The sequence below is a fragment of the Cavia porcellus genome, unplaced genomic scaffold (genome assembly GCF_034190915.1).
Source record: "Cavia porcellus strain 051 isolate PalLab524CR breed Dunkin Hartley unplaced genomic scaffold, mCavPor4.1 scaffold_14, whole genome shotgun sequence".
In the NCBI taxonomy this organism is placed as follows: domain Eukaryota; kingdom Metazoa; phylum Chordata; class Mammalia; order Rodentia; family Caviidae; genus Cavia; species Cavia porcellus.
Window position 1 is genome coordinate 67,774,581 of NW_026947497.1, and position 20,247 is coordinate 67,794,827.

General features: G+C 43.6%; 1 protein-coding gene across 3 annotated transcripts in view; it reads right to left on the bottom strand.

The window, feature by feature from the left end:
• The window catches only part of Etv5 (ETS variant transcription factor 5), a 59,120-nt gene that overhangs the window by 16,905 nt on the left and 21,968 nt on the right, over positions 1–20,247 (bottom strand). For all 3 annotated transcript variants that reach the window (XM_063261204.1, XM_063261206.1, XM_063261205.1), the window contains exons 6-8: positions 15,656–15,785; positions 14,456–14,758; positions 2,227–2,489 (exon numbers count right to left, since the gene is read on the bottom strand). In XM_063261204.1, the coding sequence (XP_063117274.1) occupies positions 2,227–2,489; positions 14,456–14,758; positions 15,656–15,785 (696 nt within the window). The remainder of the gene's footprint in view (positions 1–2,226; positions 2,490–14,455; positions 14,759–15,655; positions 15,786–20,247) is intronic.

Genomic DNA, 20,247 nt, shown 5'->3' on the forward strand with positions numbered 1-20,247 from the left:
CCCTCAAAAGTCATTAATGGCAGAGACTGACTAATGCCACACCTGGCAAGAGAGCTAAAGGTATAAAAAGCAATTCGCTTTCAAAAGGTCCAGCTTGGTCTCCTGGGCCCTAAGGCAGGGAGGGAGGATTGCTTTAGATTTTTCTGTTTTGCTTCATTGTACTGCAGATGTTCACATTTAATTCTCTCTTTCTGAGACAGGGTCTTGTTATGCAGTTCAGCTGTTCTTGAATTCACTTTGTAGACCAGGCTGGCCTCAAACTTGCAGCGATCCTCCTGCCTCAGTGCACATGCGTGCTTGCACACCCAGCAGGTCACACCCAATTCTGCTACCACGGGTGAGGGAGTCTTACATCAAAGAGATTAGCCAATCTCAAGTTTCAAAGCCAGGACAAGAACTGGCAGGGGCTGGGAATGCAGTATGGCAAGCACATTTTTACCACGTCAGGTTTGTTACCCTGAAACCGAACTATATTCAGGTGATTTCTTCTTCAGACCTTCAGTCAACAACATGTTCATGAGAGAGCGACCTGGGGAGGGGACGGCACCCCTGTGAATGACTTACAAACACATGCTTGTAACCTCAGCACTCCGGAAGGCTGAGGCATGAGGATTCCAAGTTTAAGCCTAGCCTGGAGAATTTAATGAGATTTTGTCTCAAACAACAACAACAACAAGAGGTATGGGGAGGTGGGAAAATTACATATATGGTAATAATTGTGGAGTATCTTGGGGAAGGAGCTGCACAGGGAACAGGCTAAAATGTCAACCTCCAACGGAAGAATGTTGCTAAGCTACTTCCAAGAAAAATGCCTCAAAGCCTTCAAGAGGAATGCTAGTGGGCATTTTTACAAGTGACCACTACCTGACTCATTTTTCTGTCATAAAGCAATAGAGGTTTTGGCTCGGTCTACCTCCCCAGCTTTTCACATACCATTTCTGTCTCAGATGGAGCAATCCATGTGTTATCTATCTCTACATCCCACGCCACCTACAAAAGGCCAGCCCAGTTCATATTCCCCAACCTGCCCTACGGTCTTACGAAAAAGTACCAAGAGAAAGCTTAAGAATGTATCAACTGCTCTCAACTTCCTTTAGCACTAATTCCAAGAAAAGAGTGAAGAAAGTTTAGTTGTTTCTATAAAGAAAAGGAGAAACGAAGAGGAGGAAACAGTTTCCAAATGTGCAAGCTGCAAAATTCTAATTCTCCTTTCCCCTAATTGTCACATTTAACATGCATGGCCTACAAGATATGTAGGCAAGGGCTGGGGATATAGCTCTGTGGCATAAGCACCTGCCTGGGAAGGACCAGGTCCTGAGTTTAATTCCTGGTACAAGAAAAAAAAAAAAAAGATACACAGGCAATGCCAAGTGTGGTGGTACACGCATGTAATCCCAGCAGTTGGGAGGCTGAGGCAGGAGGACCTGTTGGGAGTTCAAGATCAGCCTGGGCTACAAAGTGAGCTCAAGGCCAGCCTGAACTGCATGGTTAAGATTCTGTTTCAAAAAAAGACATAGATTCCTAGGTAATGAATGAATTACACGGGGAGGGAGATTAAGCAGCTTCAATTTATTGACATCAAGTTCCTAGGCCAAAAACTGGGTGTCCTCAACAAGTGACTCCACTCCTGGTGCCTGCCAGTAGCTGCGGAGGGACACCAGGACCTTCCCAGTTGCGATCATTGTATTACAGCAGTGAATTCTATGCAGTGACCCACAGGAAGAGTTCTTTCACAGTGTACCCTGCTACCCGAAAACCTATGAAATGCCAAGGGTCTTCTCTGGCCGTCATTCACTTCAAGAACAAGAATCCCGTCCTGCACATGGACTCTCCTGTAGACACCCTGGGAGATGAATGGGTTTGCCATATTCAAAAGCAAAACCACGAAATCAGGATAGGACTGGACAGGAAAGTGTTCCCTGTGTCCGGTGAACGTAAGGCTAATAGGTCTGAACAAAGGACACCGTTTCAGATCGCTGTCTGTTCTACTTTGTGTTCAGTTATGCGTGAACAGGTCTGCTGTACAACTGCCGAGTTCATTTAGGGTAACTCTCATTGTTGGTGCAGTGTTAGGGCTCAAACCCAGGCCTCGACCTCCACCACTGGCCAGCACTCCCAGCCCTTGAGCGGCGTCATCTTTACAAAATCATGCCTCAAAGCCTTGCAGATAGGACAGTGATGCTAAACACGATAGCAAAGAAGGGAACAGCACGACTTTCTGCTAACCTGAGTCGACGCAGTAATCTCGGGGCTCCTGCTTGATTCCCATTGGTGACTGGAACCCATGCGCTGGGGGACCCGGCATGCCAGGGACCCCGTGTTCGTAGAGCGGGTCGTGGTATTCTTGTTTGAATCCCTGAGGGGGAGGGGGCGCTGCAGGGACTATGGGTTCCGACATCTGCCGGTGGTAACCGGGGCGATTATCGCCGGGGACGCCCGACTGCTGCGGAGGGAAGGGGTGGCAGGGTTCAGACAGTTGCCTCTGAAATCTGAAAGGAGGAAGAAAGTGTTTAAGGAACGACTGAGCACCCGGGACTGGAAATTCAGGTTTACAAACTTATTTTCAAAGTACTCACTAATGCTTATTTCTTGACATTTTATCCTGGACCAGAAATTATATTGCACACGTTGTAAATCTCTTTAGTCAAGAAGAGGCAAAAATAAAAACAAAAAACCCCTCAAAACAAACAAAAAAACCTCTATGATGCACAGTATAATAACTTCTCTTGTTATTTGACACACAGTCTATGTAGATTTGGGACCACATTGTGTACCTGAATACATAAGACCTAACAATTGCAACTGGCACTAACATATACTTATTTTTTAATTAGTTCATTCATTTTCTCACCTGTAGACAGAATGAAAATTTAGAGTGCAAATTAATCAGTCGGAAAATACATTTTCTAAAAATCTCACTCAGAATAAATAAAGAAATAAAATCTCACTCAGTAGCAATCAAAAACTTCAAAGTCCTAGGAGTGATCAGTAAATGTGTAGGCCTTAAGAAAATGATGTAAGAAAATATTTACAGCTTTCAAACTACTGATTTAAACTGAGAATTATTCTATAAAAGCAACCTTTCCAATCAATTTGACAAAATGAGTCTAAGATTTAAAAGATCAAATACTTTTTGAAAATAATGAATTACTAGGTATGACACACATTATAAAACTATATCTAAAACAGTAATGCAAGTAATGAAAAATCAATTGGCAGATCAAAGGAACTCAATGGAAAGTCAAAAACGGTTAGGTTGTTCCAAAATTTCAATTTAAGTTGGCATTTCAAATTAGTGGCAAAAAAAAAAAGACTGTTTTATACCACATTTCAAAACAAGTTTCCCGTGGATGAAAGACTGATGTAAAATTGAAACCGTGTAATACAAAAGTAAATATATTTGAGAACATAAATAATTTTAGAGGAAAACTCGCTAAGCAGCATATCAACAGCAGAAACCATCAAGAAAAACACAGACATGCCTTACTGTCTGAATTTTCACAGGACAAAAGAAGCCAACCAGAATCAAAACCAAAACAGAAACATCAAACCAAGAAAAAAAATTTGCACAAAGACAAAACAAAACTGAAAGCACTTTTGGGGAAAAAGTTTCTAACAATATTAGTATTGTTACCTGACAGTCTCAAAAAAATCTCAGTAGGAAAAAACTGAGTAAAGAGAATGAATAGGAAAATCATTAAAGAAGAAATGTTAATAGCCATAAACAAATAGTTCAACTTCAACAGTAATCAGAAAGTACCAGGGCTGCCGATTTAGCTCAGCAGCATAAGCGCCTGCCTTGCAAGTGTGTGGTTGTGAGTTAGATCCTCGTTACCGATAAAAAAGAAAAAGGCAAAAAAAAAAAAGTACCAAGTAGGTATGGACAGCTATTTTGAAGATAACAAGACATTATGGTAGCCATTGTTGATTTCCTATTATTTTGTTTTGAAGTCCTATACTGCCTTTCATTGTTCTGTTCTGAATAGCTTTATTCTCTTAAAAAAAAATGTACAAGTAAAAAGAGAATTACTTTTCCCTCTTAAATTGGAGGATGACCAGGCAGCTAATAATACTGTGCCTGCCACACAGCCAAGCTAGTCTTAAATGATCATCAACTTCAATGTCTAACTGTAAAACTCTGATATCACCACTTCAAGACTACCAGGAACCATTAAATAAAGTAACATGCAAATATAAACATATATGTATTTCCAGAACCTTTTATATATATAAATATATATATGATTTATTTTATTTTATTTTTTGAGACAGGGTCTCACTGCATAATTCAGGTTGGCCCTGAACTCACTATTTTGCCTAGGCTAGCCTCAAACTCGTGGCAATCATCCTGCCTCATCTTCTCAAGTGCTGGTATTACAGGCACCACATCTGGCTATGGAAATACACTGTCTAATCGATGATTATCTCTAAAACCCTTTAGTTGGCAGAGAAATTCAGAGGTGCTAACTGTTCCTCCCTGACAGTGGGCAGTGTAGAAGAAAGCCTGAGACCCTCAGGAGATGCCACCCCTAGCTTTTATTTTCTCTGTGACAGGGGGATGTTATCCTTCCAATGCTCCTGGAATGGTGAGACACAATCGCGTCTATAAAGATGCCTTTGTCACACACATGATCTTTGACAGACTGGAAAAAAACTTCTGAAAAGTAGGGTGGAGAGGTCGGTGACTCTCAATCTCACAGATGCACAAGACACTCCTAACCCACGCGTAAAAGAGAAAGCATTTGTGATTTTCTTCGGGGTGGAAAGCAGGAACCAGGGATCAAAGAACAAGAAAAATTTCGAACAGCTAACCCCAGGGTTGTTTCACAGTATTGAGGATTGAACCCCAGGGTCTTTGCACTGAGCCTCACCACCAGAGCTATTTATTCTTATATTTATTCCTGCCACAGAGTCTTGTTAAATTGCTCAGGCTGGCCTCAACTTTTTTTTTTTGTCTTTTTCCTTTTTATCGGTACTGGGGATCGAACTCACAACTGCCTGCTTGCAAGGCAGAGCGCTTATGCCACTGAGCTAAACCTCCAGCCCCTGGCCTCAATTTGTGATCCTCCTACTTCAGCCTCCCAGAATGCTGGGATTAATTACAGGTGTGTCCACCAGGCCTGGCTGAGTTATTTTTTACTATTATTTTTGGTGGTGCAGACTGAACCCATGCGAAGCACAGGCTCTAGGAGGGAGCTGTACCTCCAGCCCCTCAATGAGTTTTTAAAAAAAATCGACACTATAATCTTCCTAATCTTGTAACCATAGATTTACTCGCTTTTAGTCTGAATCCTATTAATAGCTTTAATCAAATGATTTGACTTAGATTTGAATCAATCTGCAGCAACAGGTGGTCCACAGATTTTTAGAACATCAAGTTTCAAAATCTTCAACTGCAGAGATCTGGGTACAGATAAAATGTTGCTCAGATCGGGGTGCAGCACCCCCAATATGTTCCTGTGAGATGTACTAACCCCACTGCAAGCTGCATTGAGACAGGATCTTAAGAGCATGAACCCAGAGCAACATCACATATACTAACACCTGAATCCGCCCAGCCCACACCCTCAACATGTATCGGTGACCCAAGCTTCTACTAAGGCTGAGGGGCTTTTGTGGAGGTGCTGGGTGAGCTTCAGCAGAATGCACCATCAGGAACTAAATCTCAAGATTGCCATTATTTAAGGAAACCCTTCAAGGGTCTCTGCAGAAGTATAAATCTGCACCTCAGGTTTAGGCTTGACATTTAGAATACAGGCAGCAGAAGCAGCGCACTGCAGACCTGAAGGGGATATTCTTTCAGAAAAGAGACACGAGGCCCTTCTTGGGATTCAGATTTACTTGTAAGAACAGTGACAAAGGTCCCTGCCTTGCATTTTCTCTCCCCTTATCTCAAGGTGACCTCCACAAATCCTCTGACAGCTCTGGTGAGGCCTGTCCCACCCAGCTCCTCACCAGGTCATCAGAGCCTCTGCGGCTCAAAGGCCCCCTGCTCACTTCTGCTTGGTGCTCATCTTCTCACCTCCCAGAATGAAAGGCTCGAGTCAGCCTGGGATGCCACTCTCAGGCAGGAGGGGACCGGCCAGCCAGCCAGCCTTCCCCGGGCACATGCTAAGGACAGCCAAAGCTGGCCGACTCTGTGGCTGCTCATAAAACTAACATGCTTGGAAAGAGGATTCAGCGCTGCTGCCGTAATTGCTCTTATCTGCAGCTTAGTCAAGTAATTCAGCTCTTGTCCTCAAACTGCGTCCAGTGAACGTGATGTGGTGACCTTCACCTGAACCCCTTCACCTCTCTGCGGTCCCTCTGAGGTATCGGAGAATGTGTCATCTACTTCCAACAGTGACTGAGGAGGGCCACAGTCATTCCTCGGGGAGTGGCAGCTCGGCTCCTCCAGTCTCTTCTCCACCCCACCCTCCTGTGACCCTGACAGAGCTCGAGCGTCCTGAGCTTACGTGTGGGGAGCAAAGGGAGAGATGGACTCCCAAGGAAGGCCTTTTCAATGCTCATTTATTTAAAGCGAGTTATTGATTTATTTGTCAGATTTAGATAGCACCTTTCCTCCTAAGAGCTCACCCACACCATCAACATTTGGTTTACGTTATGCAGCCCGTTAGAGGCTCTCTCTGCATTTCCTTTTTGGTTTCTGCTGCCAACGTCCTGAGTAAACACAATGCTTGATGGAAAGAGGGGAAAAAAAAAAAAGGAGCAAAGCGCAGATTCGAGGAAGGCTCCGGCGTGCTAAGGCTGCCAGGTGGATTAGTGATGGCCAGCGTTCAGAGACACTTGGCAAAATCTGCTAAGGACCAATCCCTGGCACTTTCAGCTATGAGATGATGATGGGAGACAGAGGAGCGGCATAACTGAGAGGCTCTGGCTTTGAGGTCAAATACAGCCTGGTCTGCAATCCAGTCCCCGCCACGTGCTAGCTGTGTGACCTTGGTTCGGTGAGTTATGTAACTAGCCTGAGCCTCCGTTTCTTCACCAGTAAAATAAGAACCTGTCTCAGTGGCCTGTCACAAACATTACAGAAGGTAACACAGGGAGGCCAGCTGTGGTGGTGAACACCTGTAATCCCAACACTTTGAGAGGCTGAGACAGGAGGATCGCTACAAGTTACAAACAAATGCTGGGGGTAGCGACAAATGCCTGTAATTCCAGCATCCTGACAGGCATGAGTTCAAGTCGAGCTTGAGTAACTGACAGAGATATTATCTTAAAAAAAGAAAAGAAATAATAATAATAATAAATAAGTAAGAGCTAGGGATACAGCTGAGGAAAAAGGCCCTAGGCTCATCTCCAGCATGGGGCAGGAGTGGGGAATAATGCATGGAACAGAGCCCGGAGTACCATGAAGTAGGTATTCAATCATATGATACTCAGCTGCCCCTTGTCTCCTCCACAAGCCCTTAGCTACAATCAGAAGACTTTAATTAAATTGAGAGCTCACTAGTTGTCTACAATATTCATTCTTTTGTTTTGTTTAAATTACAGGTAGTGGGGCTGGGGATTTGGCTCAGCAGCATAAGCGCCTGCCTTGTTATATAGTCATGAGTTCAATCCCTGGTACCGATAAAAAAGAAAAAAAATACGGGTAGGGATGTACCACCTAACTTCACACTGACAGTTATTTTTCCTGTCATACAGTCATGAGAGCTGGGCACTGTGCTTTTCCAAAGCAGACCAAGAAACTCAGAAAAAGCAACTCCCAGGCCTCCCTCTCCTCAAGGCCGGTGGACACTGCTGAGACTCAGACTGGACTGCCTTCGCTGTGATCAAACAGGGAGCAAAACATGTCATGGTAGGCCACAAAAGCTGTCTAACTTTTCAAGATCACATCTGGGGGAGGAAGGTGCTGGACACAGGATGCGTCCTAGGGACAACATTAATCGCTCTGAGGATGAAAAGACTAAGAATACAGAGAACTCTGAAAAACACTGAATAATGAGGTGAACAAAATTTCTGAATTTGTGACATCTATATCATTTTATCAACATTCTTTAAGCACAGCTTATGGAAAATAAGTGCTGCCTAAAAAGTAAACCTGTCCTAAGAGCTAACATTTCCTAAATACCTTCCCTATCCCAATGTGATTTTTATGTTACACAGTGATTTTATGTGACCAATAGTCTTCCCTTTCAGATGGAGAAATCAAAGTCCGCCAAAGTTCTGTACCTGCCTGACATCCCTACAAGTAGCAGAACTGGGATTTGACGCTAGGCCTGTCAATCTGTCCAATTCCAGAGCCAAAGACCTATACTTTTTCTACAATTATTTCTATATCCGTTTTTAAATACTGTTAATGATATTCAAATAAAAATCATAGTAGTTCAGGCCAACTAGAAAAATCTCCCATGTTTAGAAATTAAGAAATTTATTTATAAAGAACTCTCCAGGATCAAAAGAAATGACACAAAAGACATGTTACTGAATTTTAAAAATACCACAAATCAGGCTTGGGTAAGGGGATCAAATATGGATATTCAAACCCAAACACTTTGGAGGGTGGGAGAGAAAACTCAGGAGCTATTTCTAGGTATATACCACAAGTGAAGAGAAATTCCTTGATGTATGGGCATTTCGGCCGTAAGAAATTTTATCTAGCTGTAATGCCCAGGCTATAAAAAAAATGGGTTAAAATGTAATAAGCTAATCACCCAATCAAAGAACTTAAAAAACAGAATAAACTCCAAGAAAATAGAAAGAATAAAATGTTTAGTGGGAGCAGCAATCAATGAACTAGAAAAAACCCCAGTAGAATAAGCAAAGCCAAATTGATTTGCAGAAAAGACAACAGTGTCAGCCAAGTCTAAAAAAGACCTACATAAGCATCGAAAATGAAAGAGAAAACTACTGTTACAGAGAATTTATGGAGATTGCAAACAACTTTCTCATTAATTTTAAAGCACACAAAAAATTCCTGAAAAGTTAATTTATTTTTAAATGTAGTCAACTAAGTAGAAATCCAGGGTAAAACTGTACAAGGCAGAGACACTGGCCTACTAAACTAATACTCTTCCTACAAGGAGTATGTCAGCCCAAATAGTTTTACTGGCAAGTTTGTTTGTTTGTTTATTTATTTATTTGTCTCTTTGAGACAAGGTCTTGGTATGCAGTCAAGCTGGCTTTGAGCACACTTTGTGGCCCAGGTTGGTCTTGAACTTCCAACAATCCTCCTGCCTCAGCCTCCTGAATGCTGGGATTACAGGCATGTGCCACCACACTCAGTTTATTGGTAAATTCTTAAAGCCTTTTTTTTTTTTAATCGGTACCAGGGATTGATCTCACGACCGTGTGCTGCAAGGCAGGCACTTATGCCGCTGAGCTACATCCCCAGGCCCTATTGGTAAATTCTTTTAAAAAAAAAAAATGACAAAGTATTCCAACTTCACATGAAATATTCCAACATTGGGAAGAAGAGGACCTTCTCCGATTACTTGATGAGCGTAATAACCTCTATGCTAAATCTAGAAAGGACAGAAATGAATGATAACTTACTCTTAATCATAAATACTGACACAGAAATCCTACATATGTACAGATGTACTAGAAAATCAACATGAGCAAAGCACAAAGGGTAATGCCTAACAAACCAGTTGGGTGTATCACAAGAATGCAAGGTTGGTTTTGTATAGATCAGGGAAACACACACCATTATTAAAGGAAAAAAGTCATTTGTTCATCTCAATGGTTGATACATTAATACTGTTTTCTTCATCTTCAAGAACTTTTAGAAACTAGAACTAAAACCAAAAATCATTTGGCCTGATAAAATTTAATAAAAAGCCTGCAGTAAATAAACATGGTACGATGCTGAAAAACAGTCCTCTAAAGATTTAGAACAATAACAAGATATCTCCCCAAAACAAAACCAGCTTCCATTCCAACCATGAGAAGTGTATCACTCCCTGTCAAGGAAGGTTTCATTAAGCACGGATTTTTGAACATACAAACTTGATCCTAGGCCACATTACACAGGTGACTCATTGAACCCTTTCCTATTTATTTATTTAAGACAGGGTTTGGCTCTGTAGTTCAGGCTGGCCTTGGGCTCACCTGTTAGCCCAGGCTGGTCTTGAATTTGCAATGATCCTGCTGTCTCAGCCTCCCAAGTACTGGGACTTCAGCCGTGAGCCACCATGCCTGGTGCCCTTTCCTTTCTAAAAACTACAACATCTGATAGGCAAAATATTAAGGATGAGCTTTCAGACAGGAAGCAGAAACAAGGGGAAAACCTAAGTCTATTACATGACTTAACTTAGCATCTTTAAGATGAGTAGTCTCAGTTAAATCAAAATTCCAGCCAAATTAGCTCACTCTGTAAGCTTTCAGTCCTTTGTCCACAACCACCAAAGGAGAGGACTTTGGCCAGTAGCAAAGGCGACTTCTTTTTAAGGAGGTAGTGAACATAACTGACCTCTTGATAACTGGGCACTGCATTCTGATGACTGATATTGGCTTGGTGGCCTGCTTCATACACTAAGGCCCTATCCAGAACCAGAAGACTCCCCGCCCCCACCACCACCATGGCAAGACTTTCTGTCTCTTCCTGGGTTTGCACTTCTTGATGTCAAAGTGTGGGACACAGCAGTCAGTTCCAAAATTCTCAGATGACACATTCCTCAGTGGGGCCTCTTCAGCTGAACTGTGGGGTTTTCCCCAGTTCAAGATGTTATGAGATACGGAACAATGAAAGACTAACATCCACGAGACCAGCACGATGGGTATCACCGAGAAATATCTGCTCCATCCCTCTGTCGCTTGGCACATGTGACCATGTAGACGGCCAGATGACAAACCTGGTGAGGGTGGGCAGCCTGAAGCAAAAGCCCTTTTCGCTCCTCCGAGCAGCTGGTTGGTCTTTCTAGATAAAGGGAACACATCTGAGCGTGCCAGCTTTACACGCTCACCCCTCTTTGCAGGGACAAAATCACTGGTTTATAAAGCACGGCTTTTTCAAGCACAGTATTTATCATCTAAAAATAAACTGCGTTGTGAGGGTTCCATAGGAAGATTATCTAAACCATTAAGAATACGCTTTGGACTAGATTATATGCATTTTAAAGCACGACTCTACCATCAAACTACAATCGCTATCAATAAAAATACATAGGGGACTGGGGATTTAGCTCAGTGGCACAAGCACCTGCCTGGCAAGCTTGAGTTCATGAGTTTGATCCCTGGTACCTAGGGATTAATGAAGATGGGGTTAACTGTAGTCAAAGGAAGGGCTCTAAAATCCTAACTTTTATCCTCAAAAAACTTATTCTACTCAACTGAATAGAGAAGGTGTACTGTGAGTAAAACAAAAATGGTAACCACATAGGTTTTAGATTCAGCGATGTGAGAACTCAGTAGGATTGGGTAGCATGAGATAGATAAAGGTCTGGTAGTTTAAGCAATGGATGAAGTTCAAGGTTGAATTGGGGTCATTAACTCAACGTTTAGTACATATCAGGAGAGGCCAGCAGGTCATCAGGTCAAAGAATCCGAACCAACGCAAGCCTGGTCAGTGTAAGTTAGTGTTCTAGTGTTTGAATGCAGGACCTGTGTTTGATCTTTGGAGGTCCTACAGCTGTAGCTCCAATGCCTGATTTCTTATCTGTAATGTGGTATTTTTTATTGTCTTGGTCACAGTGCTGTTAGAAGGTTCAAGAAGGATTATGTTTATTTTATCCTGAAAAATACTGCAATATCTATTAGGGAGTGAATTTTGAAGTAATATTTTTTCCCATTTTAGTAGAAAGTTAGGAGCAAAGCCTACAGTTATTACCAAAAGTAACCTGTTCCACTTTGGGGCAGGAACAGAAGCTATTAAATGTGTGGCTGTTAAGCTTGTTATTATACCTGATGGTTATTATTTTTGTAAAACCAAACCAGGAAATGTTAATGTCTTATTTTCCGTGTGATATCCAAGATCTACAAGCAAGATCACTGCCATGGTTTTGATGTATTTTACATTACACAATTATCTCATGGATAGACACCATTAGATAAGAGCAATTCTTCTAACTGAGTACACTAGAGTAATTTTTAGGTTGAAAAAAATGTAGGGGGCGGGGGATTTAGCTCAGCGGCATAAGCGCCTGCCTTGCAAGCAGGCAGTTGTGAGTTAGATCCCTGGTACCGATAAAAAAAACGAAAAAGACAAAAAAAAAAAAAAAAAAAAAAAATGTAGGCTGAGAGTCGGGTTTTGGTGGTGCATATTTGTAATCCCAGCATACTTGAGAGGTTGAGGCAGGAGGATTGTTGGTTCCAGACCAGCCTGGGCTACCAAGTAAGCTCAAGGCCAGCCTGAACTGCATAATGAGACTCCGTCTCAAAAAGACAAAACAATTGGAAAAAAAAAAAAGTAGGCTGAATTAAGGAGAGGAGTAGATGAGAGAGCTTGATGGTTATTTTGCAAAGGGTGACAACAACATGTTCCTCCCAGTCCCTGCAATTTAACTCTGGAGTAGAGAAGGAATCTGCATTTTGATCCCTATCTACCCATTTTCGGGGTTTTCTATGTACCCCAGCTTTGAGACTGCAGTGTTCTACTACAGAGATTTGAGTGCCTCAGTGCAGTTTTTACTGTTTTGATTCAGGAGCTGAGAGAACACCTCACCTCTCACTCCAGTTCTCTCCAGGCTCTCTGGATCACCGCAGTGTCTTTGGTTTTAGAACCGTATTTGCCTCAAGCAAACTGTTGGAGGAGGTAATTCTACAGTGGACAGGTGGAATCATCCAGAAAAACAGATCTGCATTCTGATCCCTGCCCACTTCCCTTTGGGCAGTCTGTCATAAATCTCAGGAATCCGAACCTTCTCCTTGGGTAGCCTGGAGACAAGACTATTCCTTATCTGCGGCTGAGGTTACCTCCTCCAGCCAGCACTGCTGGAGGACAGAAACTTCCAGGGAATTGAGGCAGTTTTCCCCCAGCTCAGTTAACCATGCGCATAACCTACTATGCAAGCTCTCGGATGAGAAATCCAAGGATGCAGAGGGACATATTAGGCAAACAGATGTAACATGAAGCAGTCATTTTCCTCTACCCAAGGTAAAACAAACACAAAATTTGCAAATTATTTCAAACACTGAATATATACATCATCTTGTCCGTCCTCCCCACCCACTCCAATTAATAACCCCTGTTGAATGTGGCTTAAAACACAACACCAAAAAACTACTGAAATGAAAACGGATTTAGACCAGAGGTCATGAACTGACAGGCCTGCGGGGTTATTTCACCCACAGAGAGGTTTTGTTTAACCTGAAAAATGTTGATTTTTTAATTTGAATTAGTTGCCAACTTAAAAAAAAAAAATCGTGTACTTTTTACATAAAAACCCGAACTACTTTATTCTCTTGAAAAAGAACGAAGCTGTTAAAATAGAAGGTAACAACTGTGAAAAGCTTGGTGGAAGCTGTCTTCAGGTGAGTCCCAGTGGCAACAGAGACCCACACCCCAGCCAGGCCTATCCGGCCCATACAGGGCTGAGGGTATTCCTGGCACTTGGCTGAATGGACGGAGTGAAGTAAATACTGATGGCATCTGGTTTGGCCCAGGCCCTGGGAAGATGCACTCCCAATACCTTCTCCCTTCTCCATTCCGACCCAAGGCAGAGCAACACAGAAGTGAAACACAGGAGTCACCATCCTGCAGCCCTCAACTGTATCACCAACAGCTACTACTTCATCACTGCAAGGTGTTGAAATAAAAGTCAAGCCCTAGAGCATCCCACATAAAGGAGGACCCCAAATACCCAAAATCCTACAACAGCACACAGGCGATACATTTAGGAGGCCGGAAGTTAAGAGGTCACATTTGCAGAGCACAGGCAGATTGTGTTTCTACCTTTTTTTCCCCTTCAGTAAATGAAGATCTCTGGAGAAACTACCTCTGATGCTTCAGGTTCCTTGTCAGGAATGTAAGAGGACCTGCAGATTTCTATCTCAAAAGTCAATCACCTTACCGAGATCCTTAACTAAAGTACTGCTGAAATGTGTTAAATCGGATGAAAAGTAATGTCTCCTGTATCTCAGCAATCTTACCCAATATGTAAGTAAAACGGTAATAAAATAATTACGGGCAGCGCAAACCAAAGTTCAACTCTTGCAGGCATCACCCAGTGGAGGAACCAGGAAACCTCCCCTCTTTGAGGGCTCAACAGATTGCACAGCCCAAACAAACCCTCCTTTCTCTATCTCTGGGGGGAGGGGGAGGGCAAATTATCTCTCCCCTACCTGGTTCATAGTGACACTGTAACATCTATAAATCCTCTGGAGTTGGTGAGGAGCAGCATGGTACACACACAGGTCACGTCTGCACTACTCTTACTTCACAAGATGCCTCCATGGGTCGAGAGCTTTACAGATACCTGGCAAACAGGTGCTGGTTCTGCTCTCTCCCAGAGGCAAAGAGTCTCGAGGGACAAAATTAATTACGAAAGCACGAGGGGAGGGGAGCACCCACCTCTGTTCCGATGGATACTGGTTTTCAGGCATCATCTTTGGCATCTGCAGGGACTGATGTGGTGGTCGAGGGACTGCAAAGGTTTGTGGCTGTGGTCCAGGTTCTGGAAGCGGATGAGGGGTGGGCGTAGGACCCACAGCTTGGACTGGGCCAGTTCCAGGGGCCGGGGCAGGGGCATGGGCATGCGCTGAGGGCAGAGTTGCCTGAGGTGGGGGAAACAAGGAATTCTGATGGGTGGGGGACAAAGGTGTGGTGGGAGGGGTTAATGGCTTGAACCCAGAAGGAGGCTTCCTATCATAGGCACTGTAAACAGAAAAAAGAGAAGGAACGATTAAACTGCGTGGCCATTAGCAGGGTTACCAGGTCCAGCAGAACACTAGTTTGTGGCCCACTGTTGCCAGGAAATGGCAGCATTAACATAGTTAAACTGCAGCCCCCAGGGAATATTTGTACCTCTGCAAAGTGACAAACACACTGCGTCACAGGGACTTGTTTAACACTTCTAGTGATTTTTCTCAAAGATAATTTTAGCTTCTGCTTCCGGTTTCCTTTTTCCCTCCTTCTAAAAGAATTCTGTGGCTGCCTGTGGAGGGGTGGAGGGGTGAAGGATGCCGGAGGCACCCACTCTCTGGTCCCCTCTCCTGAAGTATTCCAGGGTTCCAGGAATTAGCCAGAATCTTCCTGGAAGGTAAACTTCTGATGTAACCTAGCTAGCATTAACCACTCTGCTCCTCCGCCTCAGGGGATCTGTGTTTACCTTCCACAGCAAAGAATGATTTTAAAATTAAAGCTTCATTCCCGGGGCCTGGATATTCTTAAGTAAAGGGCACAAAGCATGGGGTTTTTTGTACACTCCGATTGGAAGATTACATCCTTGGTGCTTAAAGTTCACATTAACATATGATAGGCAGGAAGAAGTGTGTGTTACCTGCCTCAAAGCCACAGATTAAATATCCCAAGATTCCATACCCTTCCCCTGAGGAAGGCTCGGTACTCCACGAACTTAGTTCCTTGCAGATGCCCTGCTGGAATAGGTTTGTTTGCCTTTTCTGTCCAGTACAGTGGCCCCAAAAGGAGTGGGCTACTGGGAGAGTGACATTGAGGGGACAGCAGGGATGGTCCACGCTCCAGAGTCTGTTGGTTAACACCTAAAATGCTCGGCTGGGGTCTAGGGGTCCCCTTCCGGCCCGGCCCACTCACCAGTAGTTGTAGAGGCACTTTTCTCCATAGTTAGCACCGAGGGGCTGCTCATGGCTGCAGGACGACAGCTCGGAGGAGGGGCTGTGCAGCTCCCTTTTGATCTTGGTGGGAGGGGGGGCATGAAGCACCACTGCAAGGAGGAGATGGACAAGGGGGGACACAGAGGACGGCTGATTACCGGGATGCATACATGAGCCTTCCTTAACTAGCTGATTGTTCTAGGAACACAAATCATAGCTCAGGGAAAGCAAAACACACTAGCAACCTTCCAAGGAAAGCCAATGAAAACCTCTTAAAATCAGACAGCATCACTTGACACTGTTAATTGGCCAAATCCCTCACCCCTTTTTCTTTGGTCATGGGTTGCTTCCCAGAAGCTCTAAACTAAAATAATAATAGTAACAACAATAAAATTTATATAGAATATAGATGGGACTTCAAGAAAATGTAGGTGGTAGAATGCCAAGCACTGCCAAAAAGGACAAAACAGTCAAAAATGGGTTGGCAGATATTATCTAAAATCTTATCAAAGGGTTGAAACCGGTGTGGCAAATCACTTCTTGTTCAGCTGTTATTTATCAATTAAATATGTAATTAAAAGAAACACTTCCAACTAACTACATTTGAACTCCAAATAAGAAAGAAATATTCAACCTCAAGGACATTACAAAACAGTTTTAAAAACAAACAGCTCAATCCCACTGGCTGCAAAAGACCATTGGCACCCACGTTGTCTGCTCTCAGCCCGTGGTAGTGAGCAAAGCTGGGTTTCTCAACCAGCCCTTTTGTGCATGGCACCAGCCACAATTTGAAAGGAGCTGGTCCGCTTAAACTCATGTGGCAGTTTTATTCCATCGCACAGGCAGGCAGAAAGACCCCCTTCAGAGGTGCTTGTGTCATGAAGGGTTAATGATCTACTGGGAATGACTTAGAAGTATCCTAGAGTGGGTGGTTATAAAATAATCCATCCCTAGGGCATCTTTCACAGATACCCTTTTTCTTCTGCTTTTCTGCCCTGTTGTTATATAAAGCAGCATGAACACATGACCAGAAGATGCTCCTTGGTCCCCAGAACCATCAGCCAAATACGTTTATAAATTTTCCAGTCTGTGGCACTCTGTTATAGCACCAGAAAATGGACTAAGGCAATGTTGATGGAAGTGCATAGAGAGGTTGCTTTGTTTGGAAACCAGCTACATATTGCATATATGATTCTGAGATGACAAAGAATTTTTCAAGTCAAGGTGACTTACATTTGGTGGACAAAAACCCCCCAAGGAACAAAAGACTAGGTGTGCCTTTTTCAGAAAAGGTCCTTTTCCCAGAGCAGCTGACTCCTCCTAAGGATGCTGCTCAGTGAGAAATGTCTTCCTTCTGCTTGTGAGGCTTAACAGTTACTATCTGTGCGGTACTTTGGAGGACAGGAAAGCAAGTGACCCTTCTGGGCGGCCGCTTTCCACTGTATCAAAGGTCTCACTAAATGGCTAACCACGGATAGTGCCCTGGTGACCCACTAAGATCTGGTCTGACTCACTGTTTACTCCCAAAACACTTTCAAGGAGTCTGGTTAATTTTTAGTGGTCACCTGAAGTAGAAATAGGTGCATGATCATCCCTTTTCCATCTGACAAGGCCGGACAATCTCAACAGGGAACTGGTTTTTTTCTTCTGTGTCTCCTAAATCCCAGGCTCTGGGGTTATCACAAACACATGTGATGGACAAACTGCCCTGATGACAGGGTTACCAAGCTGGCTCCTGCCAGGGCTGAGCAGAAAGGACCGGTTTTCCTAATTCCTTTCTTACATAATGCCAATTACTTTTCCAGAATACATGAAGCACGCTGAGAGCTAGTAGATTATATTTAGACGTCTAATATTAGAGTGTCTCATGGTTTCTTCCCCCGATGGTGACATCATGGCAGCCAACGTTCAATTGTTATCAAATGTTTTCAGATATTCAGGTATAGAAAGCAGCTACAATTGCTTGAACGTTGTTCAGAACGAGAGGGGCAAGCCACAGTGCTGGGAGAAAGCCATTCCTCCAATGCGGGGAACATTCTCCGCATGGCCCTTGGTCAGTCATTGCCTTTATGCTCACTAGATTTCTGCTCCAAAAGTTCTGACAAAATAGAAAAGGAACGGAATGATGTGTCCCTGTAAACAAGAGTGTTGCGTCCTTGAAGAGCTGACTGCTTACTTTATCTAAAAGTAATCATTATAATCACTTCTCTAAGTCTAGGAAGAAGATGATGGTGGTACTACTCAATTTTATCATTTCAGGTTTTAGAAATATGTTCATATTTTCCCATTATTACTATACGAGTTGCCAGTTCTGCCTAAAACTCAAGTACTAGCCACGCTGCCCAGAAAGAAAAATTTCATAATGATTTTGATGTCAGAAACAGCGCATCACTATTACAAAATGGAATCTAAAGTGCCAGGAAATTCTGGTACCTTTGTTTATTCAAATCAGGACAAAACTCAGCATGCATCACACAACCCGGGCTGGGCTTTCAGTTACGTAGTATCTTCTTAGATATGAGACCTGATGCTTGACATAGTAATGGTGTGCTCAAGAAGCACTGCATGTGTGAATGAGTGGATTATATTTGCAACTTTTTTTTGGCTTTTTGAGACAGTCTCATTACCCAGTTGAGGCTGGCTTTGGGCTCACTTTGTAGCCCAGGCTGGTCTCAAACTTGCAATGATCTGCCTGCCTGAGCCTCCCAAGTGCTGGGATTGCAGGAGTACACCACCACGCCCGGCTTTCCAGCTAGTTCTTCTTTGTGTTTTTTTGAGACAGGGTCTCCTAGTCCAGGCTGGCCTCTAACTCAGCAATCAGCCTACCTCAGCCTCCCAAGTAGTGAGATTACAGACATGTACCACCATGCCTGGCTCCAAATGGTTCTTAACCTTGAAGGTAGAAACCACGCCCACCTTGTAAGGCTAGGCACAATGGTAGTCTTAAACAGTACTTTCCCCAACCATCAACCAATTTAAAGAGAACAAATGGGACATGGTAGGAACAAGAACTGAAAAGTTTCACTGATCTACCCTGAGAACCATTACAGGGGCACTAGAAGGAAGAGGCTGAGCACCCCGAAAGTCTGCTGTACTGCAGGACATGGGAGGGACCCCATCTAAGCTTAGTGTCAGCCAGGCAGCGGCGTGTATTTAAAGCAGGAACTCAGAGGCTCACGGAAAGCTCCTGGCTTCCAGTCTGTTTCCTCATTTGTAAAATGAGGTATGTGACGCTGCCTTAGAAATAAAGAAAATGGCACAGCACCTTGCAGATGGTGCTATGATGTTGCATAATTATACCCTGTGCTTTCAAAAATAGAGAACCTTTGCACAGCCAACTTACAGAACGAAGACAGAGGCCTAGGAATGTTAAGGGATGGCAGGAAATTGGAACTGAAAAGGGATCAGGAACTCTTGAGGAAGCTTGAAAAGAAATGCTCAAAAATGTTGACTACTGGGCTGATAAACATCTCTAATTAGAATCTTTGCATTTAAGTTCAGAGTTACAGAAGACGGGCCCCTGATAATAATTCCCAATGATTATAGGCCACCTTCTTTGTCATATTTTCTCTTCCTTTCTCAAAACACACACACACACACACACACACACACACACACACACACACACGTCAGAGAAGGTGATGAGGGCAGTGTGTGTTTTAAACTTTTTCATTTCTGAGGAACAAACCCAAGGCCTCCCATCTGCCTGCGAGCTCAATCCCCATCTCCTCGGAGGGTCTTCTATGACCAAGTGATCTGAAGGGGCTGGGGATGCAATGGTAGGCGACAGACGAGGTCCTGTCTTCACTGCATGTGTAATTCTTTAGGGACAGATTTGATTTTTTCGTCTCTTCTCATAAAGCAGCTAAAAGATACACTGAGGCCTCAGCATTAATTCAAACCCTTACACTTACAGCTGAGAACCCTGAGGTCCAAGAAGTTGAAGAGTTGCCTAGGGGAGGAGCTGCTAGGGGAGGAGACAAGGACTCCCCACAGTCACTTTAGCCATTCTTGATAGAACAGAGGTCCCACTCACCCACTCCAATTAGAAGACAAAAACCCGTTTTCAACTCAAACAACAAAAATACCACACTAAAGCCAGTTAATAGCTGGGTATGGTGGCACATGCCTGTATTTCCAGCACTCCGGAGGCTGAAGCAGGAGGATTGTTGCAAGTTCGAGACCAGCCTGGGCTACAAAATGAGCTCAAGGCCAGTGTGAACTGCATAGTGAGACCCTGTCTCAAAAGGCAAAAACCGGGGCTGGGGATTTAGCTCAGCGGCATAAGTGCCTGCCTTGCAAGCAGGCAGTCGTGGGTTCAATCCCTGGTACCAATAAAAAAAAAAAGGCAAAAACCTCCAACAAAACAAAACCAGTTGAGAGTGCTCTGAAAGGAAGGCAAAGTGGACAAGAACCAGTACTCCTACGAGGCGTTGATTCACTGAGTTGATTCACTAAGGGCCAAGCTGCCCTTCCATACTGTTTTGGTTTAAACATGAAGTCCCCCCTCCCCCAAAACTCACTGGGGATTGAGCCTTAGAGACGAGCCTAATGGTGTGACTGGATCATAGG